The sequence below is a fragment of the Rhinolophus sinicus genome, linkage group LG07, assembly GCF_036562045.2.
Source record: "Rhinolophus sinicus isolate RSC01 linkage group LG07, ASM3656204v1, whole genome shotgun sequence".
Classification (NCBI taxonomy): domain Eukaryota; kingdom Metazoa; phylum Chordata; class Mammalia; order Chiroptera; family Rhinolophidae; genus Rhinolophus; species Rhinolophus sinicus.
In genome coordinates, this window is record NC_133757.1 from 86,883,581 (window position 1) to 86,905,773 (window position 22,193).

Genomic DNA, 22,193 nt, shown 5'->3' on the forward strand with positions numbered 1-22,193 from the left:
ATACTTTATTTTTCTAATGTAATTGAAATTTCAGTATTATGAAGTGGTAAAGCAGAATGGGATAAATAAATAACTTTAAAACCATCGTATTACCTCAGGAGGATATTTTAGGCAGTAGTACTTAGCCCACATACTGAGCTAATCAATTAATATTATGTAATATCAATTAATATTAATGGTAAGATGCAGGAAATATCTTGGAAAAAATGCCACAAATAGCATTATCTCCAATCTTGTCCCCAATTTCCTACAGGACAATAAGAGAGAAATAATAGCTATTAGCTTCATGAGACGTTTACTGTAATTGTCTCTCACCATCATTAAACAATTCAGAGCACTGGTTATCCCGGGTGGGACATTTCCCCATGAAGCAGTAGCCTTTTGCATTCTTGCATGGAAATCCATTTATTTGAAATTGGTCCTTGGGACACCCTGAAGAGTGGCCAGTACACATTTCAGGAAAATCACATTCATCTTTTGCTGGTCTGCATACAAACCCTACTTTTTTCATCTGTTGAAAAAAAACAAAGAGACTAAATCTTGGACATATTTAGGTAGGTAAATAGGAGAAAGGTTGATCCATTTAATTTACGTAAAAAAGGTTTTAAAAATGGATCATAACTTTCCTTTTACATTCTACTGAGATTCATTATCATTAATTAAGACAATCACAAGATGGTGTTTTTCAAATTTGGTATTAGAATAGCATTGGGTAGAGCTGGAATGGACATAAATGGGAGACATGAGTAAGTACTCTGTTTATCTCATCTTCTTCATTCTTTGCTTCAGTGCTCCCCTACCCCCAACTACCACCACCACCACACACACACACACACACACACACACACACACACCTGAGAGCTCCTGCCTGTAAGGAGGAATCTCTGCTCCTAAGAAATCAGATTTCTCCATATGAACTAGAAAAATGCCCTGGATCTCATTGCTGGAGGGCACTTAATGAAAATATTCTCTCATTCAGCCATTCAATATGCACTTAATTGTGCTGAGTTCTGGAAAGATTTCAAGATGAATAAGATATACTTCCATTCTTTGGATTTCACAATCTTGGACAGAGACATTTGGATTTCTGGTCGTCCTTCCTTGGAATATATCTCCATGTACTAGTCACTACCACTTTCCAGTCCTCTTCCCTTTTAGTTCACTCTTGTTGAGATGCTAGTTCCCCCCACCTCACCCTCCAGTTCAGGTGGAATAGGTTGGTAATGATTTACAAGAGAGCAAGAATAATGTCAGTCATATAACTCCACTTCTAAAAGACTAAGTGCTCATTACCTAACTCGCCACTCCCCAGACCATAGCACTGTCCAGTGGATAGAAGTTTGGGCATCTCAGAAGAGGTTATACTGTATACAGCTGGCCTCACCCCAGTCCAGGATTAGTGGTATAGGGTCATGCAGTGGTCAGACAACTCTGTGGTCCTGTGTATACTTAATAAACTGAAAACGGAGAAACCCGGTCTTTGCAAAGGTTCTCACCTGACAAGATTCACAACATTCTCCTTCTGCACAAGTAAATCCTGGCTTCAACACACATTTGTTTGCATCACAACAAGGATTACTGCACTCCTGGCAATAACCAAAAATTCAAGATCAGAAATTGGTCTGCAGTTTAATTCTTGTTTGACTTCAGTTAGTTATGCTTCTGTGTAATTTAGCATCCCTTGTCTTTCAGAGCAAAATCCTTGGCTAGATATAAAAACTACTGCTTGCTACTGGTGTTTGGGACTTTTACTTTGCTTTCTTCCCATCTGTCTGTTCAGTACTCTAGAGCTAATGAATTTTCACTGTCAGCATACAAAACACAAAGTCTGAGACCTCTTGCTCTACAGATGACTTCCTTTTTCGGGAAGGGTCCGGCTGCTTCTCTATACTAAAGGTTTGATGTGAGATAATACAACTTCTGAAGATCTGATTTTATATTTTCCTCAAGATGCCCAATATTTCAGGCTGACCTTTGTTTTTGTTTTTTTTTTGTTTGTTTGTTTTTTGTGTTTTTTTGTTTATTTGTTTTTTGATGCATCATTAAGTAATAACAACAGGATGGACACTTAGGCCCTATCTGCTCAAACAAAATGATAACAACAAAAAAACCTGTCTGCATCTGGTCATGTAAGTTACTTCACATGCTAGAATAAAAAACTGTAGAACCATTCCAAAGAAGGTGCATGGTCAAAAGCATCAATTTCCAAAGTTAAAGCCTCTTCGCATTTAACGAGAGGCATTTGAAGATTAGATGCTGTAACCTGTAGACGTGTCCCAGTCCCCACTCTGATTATGGAGTCTCTTCATTGCCATCAGACTTGTTTTGAATTGTGCCATGTTTCAAGTGTAGATGCTAAAAATGTGGTTCTTGGACCAGCAGCATCAGCATAACCTTGCAGGCTGGTAGGAATGAAGGATCTCAGCCCCCACCAGACCACATGTTAACAACATCCCCAGCTGATGTATACGCACTTGATAATTTGAGAAGAAATTTTCTAGGATTCCCATGATGAGCTCTTAAAAGAAATAGCTTCTATGTTGGAGAAATGCAGATTGGAATCCTTTTAAAATTTACCTCAAAGGCTTATTCTAAATGCTCCAGAGACCAAGACTGCAATACATATGTGGAAGGTTCAAAGGTTCCTGCTCAATTAAGACAGTTTCTTACAACGTGAACTGTCCCCCTGGGTTATAGGCTAGTTCCTGAGTAAAACTCCATTGACTGTGAAGGATTTTGTAGAACAGGTTCTTACTGTGCATGAGAATTAGACAATGACACCAGTGGGCGCTCCGGACAATAAGATACAAATAGTATACAAACCAGCCAAATGTGCTGCCATGGACCTCCAGCAAGGTCATGATACACATTTTATGACTTGGTAAGAAGCCTTGCATAAAGCTGCACCGATAGTTTGTTTCCAAATGAGAAAAAGAAAGCACAGTTTGTAAAGCTTTACAAAGAATGCCATGGTTAATGAATGGCTACATCCCTGCTTAGGTGCTAACTGAGCATAAACTTTGCAATTTAAAGACGTCATCTGCAAATACCTGAACAGGGCCACAGTCACATTCTTCTCCCTCATCCAACTTCTTGTTTCCACAATACGGGGAGTGATTTAGCTTATCAGAAAATGGAACATTGGATATACACGTTGGCTTATAATCTTTTAGGAACTGCATGTACTGGTTTCTGTTGCATTTGCTGAACTTCAGTGCAGGAATGCTAGAGGTAGGATGAGTTAAAGAGAAAAGATTAATCATATCAGTGCATACTTGTAGGACAGCGCTGAAAATGTTATCAAGAGTTTAGAAAGAGTAGATGTAAATGACAAACTCTAAAAGTCTGTTTCCTTTTCTTACTCTTGCCTTACTGTTATAGCAGAGTAGTAACTGGGCTCTTTATTATAGAAAATGCAAGATTACAAACTTCTCAATGCAGGGACTGCATCATGTCCAAATTTTTTAAAAATAGGCACTAGTTAACACAGTTCCTGGAACAGAGTGGTTCTCTATAAACATCTATAGAAACTATTTGTTTAATAACATCTTATACATCTTAGGAATGTAATATACTGTACTTCTAAAACTCAGTTTAAAGCTTTTTTTAAAAAACGAACTTCACCTCCATTCCACTTCCCTTTTGTTTTTGACTCCTTTGCCAATCTTACTGATAGAATGATTAAATACAGGTAGACTTTCAGAGTCCCAAAAATGTTAGATTAGGATGGTGGGGCCATGAAAAAATATTAGTAACTATATAGATAACGGTATACAATGAAATATCAGTTACTGAGTTCTTACTCTATGCCAGTCACTGTGCTTGGGCACTTTAGCGCTTTACGTCATTGAATCAATATATAGAAGCATTGATCATAATTAGCAAACATTTTCTTACTATATAAATGCATCATGTGTAACCCCTGTGAAGGAGATCATAGATGTGCAAGGCTTAGGAACTGACTACAGGTAATTCACGTGTTGGAAAGGAGCTGGACATTCATTCATTCTATATTTGTGATTTACCTAGTATGTGTCCGGGACTTTTGGAGACAGCAGTGATATACTAGTGAACAAAGCAGAAAAAAATCATCCAACCTCATGAAACCTATGTTCTAGTGGGGGAGTAAAATAATTAATGAACGAAATATGTAAAACATAGACTATAGTAGATGGTGGTTAGTACCAAGGGAGGGGGGTGGACAGTGCCAGGGTATGTGTGTGAGGGGACAAGATTGAAAAATTGGAGCAGGTGGCCGGGGAAGGCTTTGCTGAGGATATATTTAAGCAAAGATTTGAAGGAGGAGATTATAACTTATAGCAAAGATGTTAAGACAAGGCATGTAGAGTGTATTCCTTGGTGCAGTTATTAATTGATTGTCATGTACTTTTGTAATATGCTCAGGTGGAGTCTTAGAATTTTTCTCATCATATCACTCAGATAGACACTACCAGCTGATGACATTTAGCCCCAAAAGGAAAGGTCCGTACCATGCCTGGTTTTATAATAGACTTTCTGAAGTGCATTAGGAAAAATTCCACATAATCACAATACATTCCAACAATATGGAGTTTTCGTCAAAAGCCACTCCCAAAATACTTAAATGTATTCTCTATACTGTTTGAGCCTCACCTCCCCTCACTGTCCATCACACATCTTCCCAAAGTACAGGTACACGGATAATTGTCATGCTGCAGTCCAAGGTTATGCCCCAGCTGATGTGCCATTCTGTTCGCAACCACATTTAGGTCAGGTAGAAGATCCTGATACCAACAACAACAACAAAAATATGCATTGGAAGGAAATTTCCACAAGACAGCACACTGTAGCGCATAGTGCTTTGAATTCATGGGTGAGACCTGGATCCTGGCTTCCAGTTAACTAATACTTACTTGAGAGGCTGTGGACTTAGTTACCAGCCTATGCAGCCCCTCAGTTTCTTTACTTGTTTAATAAGGTTGGACAAATGACCTTTTGAGGGTCTCAAACTCTAACAGTTTGAAATTCTTTTTTGTGACACAGCAATAGTCATTGTTGGATTTATATAGACACATTTTTACAAATAGCAAAAAATTATTAAACAATGTCCTACCCAATATAATAAGCATTATTGGTTGTCTTCTATATACTAGATATTTCAAAGAGGGAAAAAATAAAAATATGCATGGCTCGCATTTTTAATGTGTAGTCTCACATTGCACAAAAATGCTATGCACTCGTGAGGAGGGACTTTCTATTATGAAGAAAACCAGAAGGTCAGAAATGCCAAGTCCAAGGCAAAGTTGATTGTTACCTCTGTTTTTAGCTCTATTTAATGTTTTAATCTTTATATTAATAAAAAATATTAATTTCCCAAGAGATAGCATATCAGGTTACTGTAAAAGTAAAATATCCCTAATTTGGTCATTCCATTTTGCTCATTTGAAGTTTAAAATGTGTTCTGGATGGGTTATGATATCATAATTGGAGTGCTGGCAGCCTATATTAGATTAGATTGACTCTTTATGCAAAGTTTATGCTACTAAAATTCCATTGGCAAAGGCATAATCATACAAAGAACTATAGAATAAATAGGTCATGAAGCCATTTTAATAAGGAGTAGTCTTTAATTTCGATGTCTTAACAAGACTGGGCCAAGCATACCAACAACTAGGCAGAGACACTAAAGAAAACAAATCCAAATCTTGATTTTTCAAAAATTTCTTAGGTAGGTTTTCTTAGACAGTATTTAAGCTTAGTGACTTGAGAAACGATCAGATAAACAAGGGGCGTCAGCAATTTGAAGGTTTTAATGCTTTTGGAAAAGGAATTGGAAGTCTGCCTTGATTTAATATTTTACATGGTTTATGCAGTCTCTTTCCAGCACAAGAGCAATTATCCTCACTTATATTTAATATGCACAAGAGCTTTTCTAATCTCTGTATGTTAATCTGTATGTGATGTCCTGTTAAACTCTGAACATTGGTTTACCTTCACTATTCATCTGTAGCTTTTATAAAATATTTATTTTCTGATTTAATAAAGAAAACATGACAGTTTCACTGTGACATATTTTGGTGGGAATATATGACCGAATGCATACATGGTCCCTTTCAACAGGACATAGACAATTATAGATATTTAATTCAAACGGTTTGATTAAGTAACATAACATAAATAAAACACGGCCTACCTTAATGACACTGGAGGAATTAAAGGGCAGGCACATACCCCCTGGATAAGAAGTTCCTTGTGCATGTGTGTACAGCCACTTCCCACTATAAACAAGAGGAAAATACACTCTTCAATCTGAGGTAGTAGTTTAATTAACACATAGATTGAATTGCAGTAAACCCCCACAAAGCAAATGCCTTTGCACGTGAAAATGCCTTCCCTTTTTTCTGGAGTTCTGGTATTGAGGATGACCTCAGTTGATATTAAGCTCATTTTAAACCAATGGTATATTAGAGGCATTGAAAAAGCCAATGAAATCTTAAATGGAAATCATAAAGAAGTACTTTCTAAAAAAAATAAGTCCCATTTTGTTTGACTTTAGTTTGTGTTACACTCAGCTTTGAATAAAACCACATAAAAGACCAAAGGAAAAAAAATTAAGTGAAAAAATGTTCAGAGGAGAAAATGCAACATAGTAAATGAACTCAACACTATAATAAATTAGCTGTGGTTGAAAAATTTTTTAAATGTTTAATCAACCATAGAAACTCATAGAGAATTTGATAGCGATAATCAAACATTGAAGAGTTGTCATGTGGAAACAGGACTATTCCTAGATTACCTAAAAAGACAGATGTTGATGTGTATATTAAAGGGATCCAAACTTGATATGTTTTCAGGAAGAACATTTAGAATTGGAAAACTTTAAAGAAAGCTATCATGTGCTGGTGGGCCACATTTGGAGTGTAATAGAGGGGATTCAAATACAAGAAAGCTTGTGAGGTTAGATGACCTCTTTCAGTCTTTAACTTTTTTTTATCAAAAACATATGCTCTGCTTCTTTCTTTTGTATTGAAATCGTCCTGGCCCTACATTTCAAAGTCACTATTTGACTATACATCTTGAAGGAACTCAAAATTCTGGTCTTCAGAGACTGAAGATCTTGGGAGAACATCACCCATGGAGACAAAGTATTAGAGAAAGCACAGTCCTGATTCTGATGCTGTTCATTGTCACTTACAACCAAAAATCACTTCTAGACCTATGTGAATATGGAAGGGACAGCATACAAGAAACTCAACACATAAGAAATCCCAAATACCCGGCTTGCCAAAAAAAAATGTATACACATTTTAAGAGATGTTATCTTAACATGAGTATACATTTTTTGGCACCCCATATAATGTCCAGTTAGATATTTAGTAGCACTCCCCTCCCCCTATACATACAGACCATTTCCCTATTTGTAGACACACTATTGATGAGAGAAGTAACTGCTCAGAGTAAGACACATTCATGGAAGGTATTCCACTTACACCCATTTAAATATTTTTAGATTATTTATTAAACATATCATATTATGTTTATACAGAGGGTGCCAAAAATGTACACACGTTTTAAGAAAAGAAAACTGTATTCAAATTGTAATACTCAATATATACTGATAACAAAATACGAATACAAGTCATGTTTGACTTCTGCAATTACAGGAGGTGATCAGAGTGGTTACCATCAGCGTCCAGACACTTCTGAGTACAGCAAACTACTGCTTGAGCAATGTTGACCAAAGTGTCCACTTGTATACATTTTTTGGCACCCCTGGTATATATATTTATTAAACTATTTATACATATTATAAAACACGTGTCCAACGAATAGGTAAAGGGGCTAATCTAGCTCACTATGAAGGTTATAGTGATATTTTACTTTACCTCCCATAATTTTGTATGAATATCTAAATCCAAGCCAGGTACATGTTTTCGCTGGAAAGATATGCTGTAGGCCACCCCAGATGTAAAATAAAAAATGATCTTTTGAGGTCTAGGCCATTCTCATCGATATGCCAAATGGCTGGACCTGACCTCCTCTGACTATTATAGACTTTGGAAGCTTCACAGTTCTGAGTTCAGACTGAAGGTTAACATTTAATTTAATATTCCTTGCAATAAAAGGACTATGCAAAACCCAAGACTGAAGTCAGTTCAGCATTATTTATCATTTCCCTGTAGGCTCTGTAGTGTATTAGGTATTTTGAATACAGAAATGATAAAAAATGTCCCCCCACCTCCACTCCCCACCCACACGCACTTTTAGGAATGACCTAGTATTCTCAGTAAATCCAAATCTTTTCTTAGGATATTAACGCTGTGTCAGGCTTAATTGACCCGATTAGTTATCTGTCATTTGAGACCAGATGCTTTTGAAGCTCTGGTCACTGGATGGAGATACTTTGCTGCAGCAACATTTTCAGAAAAATGAGGTGCTTTCCTAGAAAGGAATGCTTTGGTGGAGTTGGAATGGCATGATGTGGAAGGCTGAAAAGAGTTAGCATTGGAAGCTGTTAAGTAAAATAAATGGATTCTAAAAGTGTTTTGCTTACCTAATGACATTTTCAACTCTGCCCAGGAATATGAATATATCAGATTTTTTTCTTTCTAGTATTAATCGCTATTAGAAAGAAAGATTATTAAAAAGTTTCTATGGAAATTTTCTGTATAGCCAGCATAATATTTTGTCCCTATGTACTATCCAAAAGTCAATTGCTTTAAAAAGTATTTTGGTTGTTGTGCATTTGTTCTGTTTCTTTTTTAATAACCCACTTTAGGTATGCAGGAAAATAGAGCAGTTACATACCTGAGTAACAAAACATGATCGAAATTCCTCCTGTTTTTAAGGATTGTTTCTTGCCAAGTTGAAAAATGCAATAAAGTAGTTTCTATATTTGAATCTACTTCTATTTTATCTCCATTTGTCCACATTTCAAGGCCAACCAATGTAACATGCATGTCCAAAGTTTTATAAATCTGTTCAAAAAAGAAATAATATTTCACAAAGTCAAGTTGCAGAACGATCCTTTGGCATTACTGTATTCCTTTACCTTAAAATAGTAATAATAATAATAATTTTGACATATCAGGTACACAAACAAAAAGTGCAATCCTCAAACAAAACAGTTGAATTGAAACTAATGTGGGCTGAATCACCCAGAATACTGAGTGAATTGCCATGGCCAACAAGGAAACTAGACTAAAAAATCTGATTCCCCTTGAACTATCATACACCTTATAGGCCGTGGGCTCAGGATGTGTTAGAATAAATAATTTAGCAAAGCTTTGAGATTATAACTGACCTGAAAATGTGAATTTACTAATAGTTTCACCCAATAGAATGAGTGTTCTTTATTCATCTCCCTACTTTAGGTCATGAGTTGGTTCTGTGGCAGATTAGAAAGTTGATATTGGTTTTCGAAAACCAATAACTTAGCTGCCATGTTTGTTCTCCATGTTTGATTTAGGAAATTCCTTTGATTTGGGGAATTCCTTTGTTGTCTAAGAAATCTTATTGGGGATTGCTCAAAGGAGGCAGACATAGTTGTAGCCCATAAGTCTTCTCACCCCATTAACCATCTGCTTTTGTAAACATCTAGTTGATAAATGTTTTGATGCCAGGACAAAAGAAGACAGAGTTTAAGCAAATATTATGAGGATTTTGATACAAAGTATATGTGTTTTATCAATTTTAAAAAGAATGAATGATAAACTATAGAAACTGAGCTAAGAACAGAAATGAAGCGGTCAATCATATAACATTAATAGAGAATGTAACTGGTTATTACGAAGTTTAATACATCATTGCTATAACAATAACCTTGTGCTAATTTTCCATGTTTCTTAACCTACATAATATGAGTATATTGAATTCCATGTGTCAACATAACCCAACAAGTTCATTTCATAACCATGAGAACTAGGTTTCTTTTAAACTCTATGAAGTTAGACCTTTAGTCAAATCATGATCTGAAATACATATTGGAGCCTATGATACCCATTCCTTTTGGCCCTGACCTTATCCTGGAACAAACCTTATGAATCAGGCCTACAGAATGAGAATGTTTTTTTCACCTGGGCTTTTTGTACTCTCTACATTCATGGATATGCTTTAGGTTTATAAAACTGGTTGCAAGTGCAAATGAAAACAATGTTTGTCATCTTATGAATATATTATCTTCTAATGAGAAAATATCCTATAAGATAAAGCCATGTTTTATTGTGAAGGACAGACTGTTCAATGAGGTGACTGCTGTCAGACCCAGTTAGATAGATTCAGGCCAGAACAGAGATTGCTTCCCATCAATCCCCTCAGACTGTCTGACTGCTCTACAGAGGATAAAGGGCCAGTAAGGAGTGACATGATGCAAAGGGTCAAAGACTTGTGGACAATGTTACCTTAAATTATTTGTGGTATGACCTGCCAATCTAAACTGAAAATCTTTAAGAAAAGTTCAGCAATGTGCAACAATGTCGTATTTATGCTTACTTTGGAGATGAAAACCGAAGGAGAGAGATTGAGTGTTATATTTGGACCAATGTTAGGGTAGTGATAAAGACAATTGCAAGATATGAGAAATAGGAGAAAACAGAGATGACTATGAGATATAATCATTCCACTCCACATGTTCCTACCTTTTAGAAATAGTCATGGGGAGGATTTTAGTTTTCCCTATGCATAGATTTAAGGTTGGAAGGAGTTCTGCTTCTAGCTAAGATGGACAAAGTTGGAAAGAACGTTGCTTCTACCCCAACAAAAAGAAAAAGCCTGGGAATCTACAAATTATATCTTTTATTGAAACCGTAAGAGAGCTGAGGTAACAAGACAAACAAGTAGATTGAAATCTAAGGAAAGACATACTCCTTCTAAGAGAAATGGTACTGGAGCATCTCCCAGTGGCAGAATATGAGAAAAAGATGTTGAGTACCAAACAAGCAGATAAGAAAAATCCACCAAACATTTTTTAAGGAATTGCTGAAGGATAAGTGTGGGATAGAAAGCTAGCACAGGATCCTCTGAGAGACACAGACCCAAGGAATTTCACACACATGCACAGACATTTCTCCACAGGCCTCCTCTGGACACCCACAAAATCGATGGAGGGCAGACTAGGAAACTGGCCATATCCTCTCTTGATGGTAGCAGCCTGAAGGAGGAGAGCAGCTGCTGACTTGGGAACATCTTAAGACCTACCAGACTCTCCTCTTCTGAGGAGAAAAAACACCTTAAGCTGCGGTATGAACTTCAGTCAACTTTTTTTATACCCCCAGAACTCGAGTGAAGACCTATTGCTGCTAAATGAAGGGCAAAGAAAAAATCTTCTGTCCCTGGAGGAGAGGTGGGAAAGGAAACTGTCCTGAGGCCAGACCAGTTAAGGTCTCCTACTAAAGGAGGATGAGCATGAACGTTGAGAAATATCTACCCCAAGACCCATGGGCAGGGCTTTCCTAAGACCAATGGATAATGCAAAACCCTCCCATAACTAGGTCCCATAACTAGGTCAGCGATCATTGAGTAACAAACAAGAACAGGTTACTACTGAAGGGGAGATAAGAATGTGAAGGGAAACCTTCTTTGAGCACTTGATAAAGGCCTGAGGTTGAGGTTGAAACAGGAAGAATCTCTCCAACAATCCAGGACCTACGGCAAGTACAAGGTAACACTACAGGAATCTGAAGTTGGTGGTGCACCATAGGTAACAATATCAATAGCAAACCCCAAACTAGCTTAATTTCTGACAAGATTGATTCAATCTCATATGTTAATGGCCTAGCAAGAGAAACATACATTTCCACTCATAAATACAACTTCTTCAGCCGCTACTATCCCACACGTAACATCTAGTATCCAATAAAACAGTAAAGAACACACAAAAGAACAAGGAAAAATGGCCCACTGTTTGAGAAATGAGTTGACAAAACTAGATTCAGAGGTAATCCAAATGTTGAAATTATCTGACATGGAATGTAAGATAATAATTATGAATATGTTGATAATAATTATGAATATGTTAAAGTGCTAGTGGAAAATATGGATGTGGTAGGCAAAATTCTAACATAAAGATATATAAAAAATTCCCAAGTATTGGAAGTTAAATGACACACATATATAACCGCTGAATCAAACAGGAAGTCATAAAGGATATTAAAAATAATTTTGAATTGAGTGAAAATTAAAAATAAAACATAAAAATTTGTGAGAACCAGCTACATAGCATAGTTACAATTTAACTCAGCAGTCCCACTTCTTAGTCATTTATGCAAAAAAAAGTGTTTTTTTTTTGCACATCCACCTGTATGCACATGTTTAAAGAAATAGTATTTATTAGAGTAAAAAACTGGAAACAAATCAAATGTCCTTTAGCTGGTGAATGAACGTCTGTTAAATAAGTGGGGTACTCATTCCAGCACCTTCCTTTAGGCCCTCTTTATTCTAGTAAAGGATCTGGCTGATTTAGAAGAAGTCAGAATAAGAAAAATATGTACAATTCAAAGTATTATTTTTTTAAAAGGTTATAGTTAATTCTATTTTAGACAAATTAATCATTTAGTGCATTTTATATTTCCCCTAATTTCTGTGTCAAAACATGGACAGTAAATTATAGCTTGAAAGCCTTTCTGCCATGCAAGGTCTTGGAACAGTAATTTTAAATAGTGGATTTGATTTATGCACAATAGGTATTCAATCTTTGTATATTGCTTTATAATTTTTTTGAATAGTGACCAATATTTGAAACCTATATAAATGTTTAAATATTAAGTGTCATTTACTTAGGAAACCAAAAACTCAGACCTGTGGTGCATTCATTGCTGTGAATTTTTCAATAAAATTTTGCAGTCTACTGGTGAATTTCTATGTTTTGGGCTGCCTCAGTATCAGAAATACCACAAAATCCAGCAGATATATATATCCTAAATCTTCCTTTCCATTTTTTTTAGCTTCATTCAAAGTGTATAAAATCTTACCATGTTGACAAAATTGACCATTCCCCAAATTCGGTTCCTCAATTTACTGCGAGGATAATTATTCCTACGATACTAGAAATATAAACATCAGATCAACATTCATTAATAACAGGAGTTGTATACAAACTCAACAAAATACTTCATTAAGATATTTCAAAGAAAAAAATTCATTGGTATTTTTTCCAGTGAACTAAAACTCTGGGCAACTTATGCATAAATACATTTTTTTATGTAAAATAATTAGATACAGTACTTTCTAAAGACATGATTCAACTTAGCTCTATTTAAAATTTCTCTTTATAATATTGTCCCTTTTTCACATTACATTATATTACATTGGTTTATTAAACTAACTAATAAGTTTTCTTTAGAGTTCATATTCGTTATGCTGATGAAACAAAACTTATTAAAGTTGCATAGCAACCATTATATTGCAAGAAAACAGCAACTTTATTGCCCTCAGGTGTCCATGATGGTTACAAACTAAGGAACATATAATCAAGGGTCACCCTGGAACCAGAGACATGAGGAGAGGGAAACAAAGTGTGGCTGGACCTTCTCTCCAGAAAAAGGCTGAGAAAAGAAGGCAACATAAACTTTCCTGCTCCTGCCTCTTCTGACTTTTGTTCTCTTCTTACAAATAATTTTCTATTGTGACATCAGGACCTTGTTCTCAGCATTATCAAGTTAGACCTAATAAAATATACATAATAATAACATAAGGTATCCCAAAGGATACATAAAAATCATCAAGCTTCTTACATAATAAAAGTAAAAAGAAATATGCCTTTTTGGAATTCTGCAAATATTCTTTAATTACCATTTTGTTGCTCTCCTGTTCTCCTAAATATCTGCGTACCTCAAAGACATAAGATTAGAATCTCTTCAGTTCTCTTCTTCCACCCGCTCCTCCACCCACTATTCATTGGTTTAACTGCAGCTATTCCACTGAATCTATTCTTGATAGGCCCGTAAATGTCTTCTTAATTATGAAAACTGTTGAATACTTTTTCCTCATCTTCCTGGTTATCTCGTCCACGTTTAACACTGACCATTTTCTCTTTCAAGAAATTTCTTACCATCTTGGTTTCTATTATCCTACACACTCCAGTGTTTTACTGTGCACAGATTTCTCTTTTCTACCATCCTTTAAATTCTAGATGGCAAATATGTTTTCACACCAGGAATCCCATTGATGAATTGGGAGGGTTTGTAAAAAACACACAGTTGAGAGAGATTCCGAGGCTATCTTAGGGACCACAGGAATAGGGTCCTTTATTAGTCATTGATTCCCATCCATGCAGGTAAGGGAGAAGGATGGGGATGGGGACTTTGCACTCTTATTTTCAAACCTTTATTAAATGGTTAGTGTTCCCCGGGAATCAGACATTCGTATTCTCCTTGTTCTATGTCTGTATATATGTTAAGTATATATTTAATACTCAGAACCTAGTATAGTAGATGGTCATGAACTATTTACGAATTAAAATGGATAATTTACCACAGGAACTTCTCTAAACAAAGAAGCCCTGAAATATTTTAAGACAATATTGAGTCAGCATAGGTGAGAGCTATGCATGTAAAGACCAGTTTAATGCACTTAAAATCATACCAAGCAAACCTACACCTGGTATCTGGGGTAAAATATTAACTTTAATAAATTATTCTTAGTCTTTATTAATAAATGATTATTAAGAACAAAGATTATCTTAGCATTCTTTTTAAAGTTAGTTAACATGTTCTCCCCAACATGCTCATATAAGCCTATCATTTGGTTAATGCCTAGAACTTACTAATTTTTTTAAATGGATAGTTAATTGTAGTTTCTGCCGTTATTTTTTTTTTTAATGTGAAACAATGCTGTATCTTTCTTTACAATTAACGTAAATCTTATTTATTTTCTCTTATTACATTGGCTAGGAATTTCAGTAAATATGTTGAAAAAAATCTATTGACAATGAACAAATATATCTTATTCCCAATTTTGGAGGACAAATCGCCAACATTTCATCATTAAGTTTAATGTTTATAGAGGATAAGATTTTGGTGAATGTTCTTTATTTTCTTTCATTTCTTATTTGCTTAGAGTTTTGATGTTTTGATGCCTGGCTATGATGTGAGAAACACAGCCTAGCCTACTGGGGACTTGTGGTCTGTGAAACCCAATATTACATACCAAACAGTGACAGAGGCCATTTTACAGCAGCCAGCTCAGTGGACCCACCAGATTACTGCAGCTGCAAAAATGGCCCACACTAAGTTTTAGGTAGTTTGTCACACAGCAGTAGGTAACTAATATGAAGGTGATAATACCTTTACAAAAGGTATCAACATTTTTTCCTCTTATTCTTCCAAAGAGTTTGTAAAAGATAGGATTATTGGTTATAAAAATGTTGGCAAAAATTTGTCTTTAAACTTATCTAAGCCATATCTTTATTTGTTGATAGATTGTGGACTACTTTATTTAATTTTAAAAATTTGTTATGATCTTTGTGGGGTTTCCTTCTTGATTCAGCTTGGTAACATTATACTATATCCTCCTGCTCATAAATTTATTGGCTCAAGGTTGTACATTTATTTCTTAATGATGTGTAACCTCTACTCTGTTTATAGTTATGCTTTCCTTTTATTTCTAACTTTACCTGTACTGCTAAATTTTTTCAAAAGTATCATCAGAAGTTTCTCTCTTTCATTAGTCTTTTCATAGAATTAGCGTTTAGTTTTATTGATCTACTCGATTATTTATTTTTGGCTGTGTCGTTTATTCATTTTATTCATTGTCAAAATTATTTTCTTCCTTCTGTGTTTTTTAGACTTATTATGTGTTCCATTTTTTTCAACTTTTTCAGTTAGACTCTTACTTCATTAAATTTCTGTCTTTTTTTAAATAGAAATGTTTAAGTCTACAAATGTCTTCCTAAATACTGTTATGCCCCCTGCATCTAATAAATGTTATCTATACTAATACTATATATTACTAATACTAATTATATCTATACTTTTTTGTTGTCATAAATATTTCATAATTTCAGATGTTTTTTTTTAGTCAATTGATATTTAGAAATGTATTTTGCTTTTAGTTTCTAAACCAATGATCTTCTAGTGGTTTAGTTTTAAATTTTTTGTTGTAACTTCCAATTTGGTTGTCATTAAAAAAAAAGTAATATTCATAATATCTATTTTTTCCTTTTCCTTTTTCCTTCCTTTGTGGCCAAATATCAGTTTAATTTTTGAAAACGTTTTATTTGCACTTGAAAAGGATATATGTTGCTTTGTGGGTACAGGATATTTTATCAAATGATTAAATCAAACCTATATTTACATGGTTCAAATCTTTTCTTTTTTTGTTGAATTTTTTTCCTGCTTGACCTAAACTTTTCAGCTAGATGGGAGCTAAAAAAACACTTACTTTTCCTGTAACCCTGTTATTCTTTATTGTATATCTTTTTATACTATTTTGTTAGGTGTGTAATCTGAAATCCAATGATAATTGGATGAATTACAGTTCTTGCAGAGCTTATTTCCCTTTTCATTATGTTGGTTGATTTTTCCTCATGCGATTAGTTTGATCTTAGTTAATGAAAGTGTCTTTATAAGGCATTTTTTATTTGAGCCCTAGAAGTTTACCAAGTTTCTAATTAGCTTTTATGTTGAAACCTATTATTGAATTTTTGCATCGGAAGAAAAATATACTATCATGCTCCACATACATGTATGAGAAATGCTTAGGATTTTTTCCTTTCTCATGTATAATATTATCCCTGCCCATGGCCATGGGCAGACAAGACATTTCCTTTCTCTTTGCAGTTTTAATGCACAAAACTTTTCTAGTTTTCTTTTCAGGGGTGGACCAGCCCTTCATAGCTCTGGGCAGTATGTACTATAGTCTATCTATTATAGGTCATCAAGCCTTTGAATTACATTTATTACTCTAACAGAGATTTTCTTCCTCATTTTTAGTACTTGGAGATTTCCTGTGTTTTCTTTGGAGCTTAACTATAGATTATGAATATATTTTCATTTTTTATATATGTTGTTCAACATTTTCATGTTTGTAAAGGGGGGGGGTGGTTCGATTTTGGCTCAATCTGTTATACTACCTACCATAAGATTCGATCATCTCTTACATAAGTCTGTCTTGGGAAGGCAACAACAACACTTTGAGCCCAGAACGAACTTCTGATTAAAATACTTTTTGTCTTTTGAAAAAATGTCTTTGTTAGAATTACAACTATAGTTTTATAAGAATGAATATAGAGCAAATGTTCATCTGAAAACTTACCACCGCATCATCAGCAACAATGAACAGTTCAACATACTTTTCTTTATGCGGGATCTGGATATTTATGAAAAATGTAATGAAGCATGGTTAATATTTCTTATCTTAACTTTTTATGTTAACTTTTTAAATGTAAGAAATGTTAATATTATCAATACAGGAAAATGAGGTATAGAAGTATATCTAATAATTCTAGGAATTTATCTCAGTAAAACCCATTATATTATTAAAACATGAGAACATGTACATCAAATTGTAATAAACCTGAAGTGACATTCCATGCTTGATTACCCTTTCTTTCTTTGTTTAGTTTTTCAGGTAAAATAAGAGTTACAAATAAAGAATTATGAATCCAGTTTTTAACATTTTCTTTTTTTTTACTCAGTAAATGCTTGCTAAGTAAGCTCATGTAAAAAGCACCCGTCTATAGGTCAGAGCTAAAACATAGGACTGGCTAATAAGACCGTTTTCCTTTTATTCCTGCCTACTCTCTCCACATCTTATATGTTGCAGTAGTCCCAATTCCAAGGAAACATGTATAGAAGTTGCTAATTACAGATCTTCTAAAAAACACCAATACTAAGAAATTCTAAGTTTTCAGCTCTCGGTGGCATGCATTAAGGTACATGCATGGTCTCTGAGTATTTATACTCAGGGGCATGTTGTTCAAGGATTTGACTAAGTCATTCTTATGTGGACTAACTAATCATTTAGTAATAGAGTGATACAACTGGAAAACGTCCATTAGGCATCTAGTATATTTCAGACACTGTCTGGACCATGGCTATGTGAAGAAGATGAACGAACACTCATGGAGTTTAAAGGCTAACATCTAGGGGCTATTTAAAGGGATATGAGTTAGTTGTAGAAAAAAGCCCAAAATATAGAGGACTCTCATTGTGCAATCATCCCACCCAAAACTGAACTTGTTATTACTCTTAATTGTCCTTAACAGTTAGAACATCTGACCTGATGAAAGGGGGAGAACCTGGCTTTTCATCAACAACTCCCCTGATATAGAAGAGAAGACAAAGAGAGACAATATCTAAGATATGTTTCAAGACATAGTAAATTTCATTCTTCCCTGCCACTGATAGCCCTAATGCTATATGTACAGTTGTAGATGTCCCCTTTCTTTGAAATCAATGGGACACACTGAAATTTACTGTAGGAACTGTAACACTTTCTATATAGATAAATACAACATTTGACATTTCATATTTCAAACAATGAAGAGTGGGGAAAATGTAGTATGTCCACTTTATTTGTTGGGCTTATAAGCTGTCTCTTGAGGTCATAAAGGAAAGAAGAGGCATTTTAGCTGAGGAAAAGATGATTTTAGAATAAAGCACTCACTTCCCTTTTGGAGTCGTCCATGGGTTTAGTGTTATTGTTTGGAACAGTTGTCCTGGTAAAATTGAGCTCTGTACAAGAATAATTGGCAGCATACTCCACCTTCGGGTTATATTTGAATACCAAATGTTCTCCCTCATCTGAGTATTTCACTGGTTCAATGAGGTACCTTTGGTCACGTACCCTGAAAAACCCCCTGTGGAAATTGAGAACACAATGCATATTTAAGACTTTTTACTCCTACATTACTACATAATACTACTGTAGTCCATTTTTACTGACTTTGCCTTTTAAGAAAGGGAAACTACAAGGTCAAGGCCTCATGAGCATGTAGACAAGTGATCTGAGTGATAAAGAAATGAGATGACAGGTGGTCTTTAATTGAATTAATAAATTTTTGTAAGAGTCAGCTCGTCTGGCTTTTCAGAAGTTTGACTGCCCAATCTCTATTTTGAAGTATAGCTAAGAGTAGTGATTCCTACCTGGGGTTGTGGACTTTGGGCAAGTCTCAGAGTTCTTGCAAAAATGTTTTGAATTTTTGTGTCCCTCGCATGCATTAATTGTAGAGTAAATATATGAAAGTACAAATACTACTATATGGTAATTTTGTCATTGAAGGGGTTTTCATACTTGAAAACACTGGGAAACACTCAAGTCAAGTTCATCAACAAAGACAGAAATTTCTTATTCTTCTACCCGTTGCATCCCCACATCTTCCTCCTTTGTACTTGAGCCCAAGATCTATAGAGAACTTATACAGGCTTTACTTTTGGTGTTTTACTTTTTAGAGACTGGAAACACTGTGAAGTGTTGTCGTGTGGTGGAAATTCACGGGACTGGAAACCAGGAGGCCTGGTTTGGACAACCATTCGCAAATTGAATGTTCACAAGCAAGTCTCTGATTTCAGTATCTTGAGCTACATGAGCGGATAGGACAGGCTAAATGATTTCCAGTAGTTTCCCAAGTCTAAATCCCTTGATCATATACTGAAAACTTGTCTTGCTTAGCACTGGGCATTAGACATCTACTTGTCAAAAGTGGATATGAACAGTGGGCTGGAGAGGATACTCATGCTGAAAATATACAGTAGCTTTCTCCCATTATTTTTTTTTTATTTACCAGGATTGTTAAGAAGAAAGATGAGAAATGGATTTCTTTGAAAATCCATAGGAAAGCTCATAAAGAAAATAGGAAGATACCGTGCATTACCTCAAACCATTACATGTGCTGATACTGGCAGCAGAATCAAATTCATGTATGATGGATCCTTGGTAAAAACAGTGATCCTAAAATAGATGAAGAGGCTATTGATATAAGTACACATATTAATGTTATATAAATAAAATATCTACATAGTTTGTGTTCACAATATATCAGTATTTCATTCTCACAAATTACACTTATATTCATTCATGTGTTCATTAATTGCATCCTATCATTTGGAAAATTTTGAAACTACTTCAGAATTATTTTATTTTAATCGTATGATTACTTTCTGTAAAATAATGTATGGATTTCTCTCTCTCAGATTTGGTAGTTTATTAGTTGATGACACCAGCCTCAGAAATATGACTGTTTTCCTTAAAAATATTACTACTTTAATCCATCCTAAAATTTCTACCAAACTACCCCTCCTGCATTATAATAATTTTTCCCCAGTTGAGTGCCTATTAAATCAAGCCAAACTTCTTGATAATTGCTAAAATTAGGTTTAATCTCCAACTATGTCCCCTCATGCTTTTCTCTCCTGCTTCTCTGCCTCAATTAAGTTGTTATCTTTATCATTCCCTTCTTGGTGCTCTTCTTATGATGATTCTATCAGGTAATTACTCTTTCTATCATTTCCTTCTATTCAATTCCCACCTATATGTGATACCTTCCGTGGTTTTCCAGGGACTTTAGACCCTCATAGACCAATAACCACTCCCTGAATGAAGGAATATTAACCAGTTTCCTTCCTGTCCTATTTTTTAAAAATTGCATGATGACTTGCATTTCATAGTTGACAGCTGCCATAAATAGATGAAATAGGTTTTAAATTGGATACCTTTGGTGAGAGAGAATAATGTCATCATTGATTAGAAGGCTGCAGAGGGCATGTTTTGGAAAGAGGAATAAGGTTATTAAAATAGAACCTGTACCACTGGAATAATATTAATGATAAATGAACACCGATTCAGTTGGAGAATGAAGGCAAGACCTCAGTATTGGTGTATCAGAAGAGCTGGGTAAGGGGATGTGACTCATTTAAAGGTCAGTTAGGTGCAGGTTTTACTATTGTTTCATGTCTGTGGGTTTTATCCATTTAACTTGATACAATCCCATCAGGGTACCCTATACATCTTTGGTGTCCTGCTTTTAGCCTTCCTCCAGACTTAGCACCATTTGGGGTACATTGAAGTCAGCTTAATGAAGAAAAATACATTAGCAGTCATTGATTTGCTTGTTAGGCAATGGGCACCCTCCTTTAGAGATCAGACAGTCATATTTTCTATCTTAGCATCATTCCATGACAGTAGTCAATGTGGGATTCATTTCTGATGTAACATTTTCTGATGCTGCTTGTAAAGTTAGAATGGGTTTAAAAAAAATCACACAAGGAAATAATAATTTCAGAGAGGGGACGTAGGAAGTTTCCATAAGATACCGTGATCTGAGGATGTCTGGTGATCTCCTCTCCTTTTACGGAGTAGAACGTTTCACTGTAATTTGAGCCTAAAAACTCCCTGAAAAAGAGGACAGAAAGGTAGTGAGATTATCTTCTAAAAAGTCAATCGATAAAACCAATTATGTGATAGAGAAGCCTCCAGCCTGCTTTCAAATCTCAGTGAGGTCCTCTTATGTTAAAAATAGATAAGCAAAATCAATCCCCTGACACAAAAATCCTTTCTACCTAGATTTCACACAAAAATCCTTTCTATCTAGATTTCACAGTTTGATAAAGACTGTAGAAGAAACAGAAAATGATTCTGACAGTTTTAGTGAGGCAGCATCTTGAGAAGAACCTAGAGAAAATACTGTCTGAGAAACAGTCTTCAGCCTTACTTAAGATTCAAAATTAATGCAAAAAAATCTCATTAGAGACTATAAAAGCCAGAGGAGAGGAGAATAATGTCAGCATTTTTTACCAAAAGAACTGAAATGTCTGTCAACCCATTTTATATCCAGCAAAAAATAGCCTTCAAGAACGAAGGAAAAATAAAGACCATTTCAGATACTTTTATAGTTCATTTATATAGGAACGTGGGTAACACGGATATGTGCATTTGTCAAAACTCAATGAATATATACTTCAGGTTAGTGCATTTAATTGTATAAACATTTCACATCAAAAGAAATAAATGTAAACAAATGTTACACTCTAATGGTGATTGTGAAAGTATTTAGGGAGCAGTGTATTGATGCCTGCAATATAATTGAAAATAAATAAAAATAATGGAGGATGGTTGGATGGATGGATGGATGGATGGATGGATGGATAAACAAGGAAATATAAAACAAGCATACTAAAATTTTAATGGGTATATGTGTATATGTATATTATTTTAATGGGATTATGGGTATATGTATATATTAATCAGTATCTGAATGTTCACTATAAAATCAACTTTGC

General features: G+C 34.9%; 1 protein-coding gene across 1 annotated transcript in view; it reads right to left on the reverse strand.

Moving 5' to 3' along the window:
* ADAM7 (ADAM metallopeptidase domain 7) overlaps window positions 1-22,193 on the reverse strand; it is a 48,718-nt gene that overhangs the window by 18,999 nt on the left and 7,526 nt on the right. The window contains exons 4-14 of the mRNA XM_074338719.1: window positions 21,228-21,306; window positions 19,790-19,866; window positions 18,583-18,775; window positions 17,230-17,283; window positions 12,948-13,019; window positions 8,788-8,957; window positions 6,173-6,257; window positions 4,633-4,763; window positions 3,051-3,225; window positions 1,497-1,586; window positions 316-511 (exon numbers count right to left, since the gene is read on the reverse strand). Of these exons, the coding sequence (XP_074194820.1) occupies window positions 316-511; window positions 1,497-1,586; window positions 3,051-3,225; window positions 4,633-4,763; window positions 6,173-6,257; window positions 8,788-8,957; window positions 12,948-13,019; window positions 17,230-17,283; window positions 18,583-18,775; window positions 19,790-19,866; window positions 21,228-21,306 (1,322 nt within the window). The remainder of the gene's footprint in view (window positions 1-315; window positions 512-1,496; window positions 1,587-3,050; window positions 3,226-4,632; window positions 4,764-6,172; window positions 6,258-8,787; window positions 8,958-12,947; window positions 13,020-17,229; window positions 17,284-18,582; window positions 18,776-19,789; window positions 19,867-21,227; window positions 21,307-22,193) is intronic.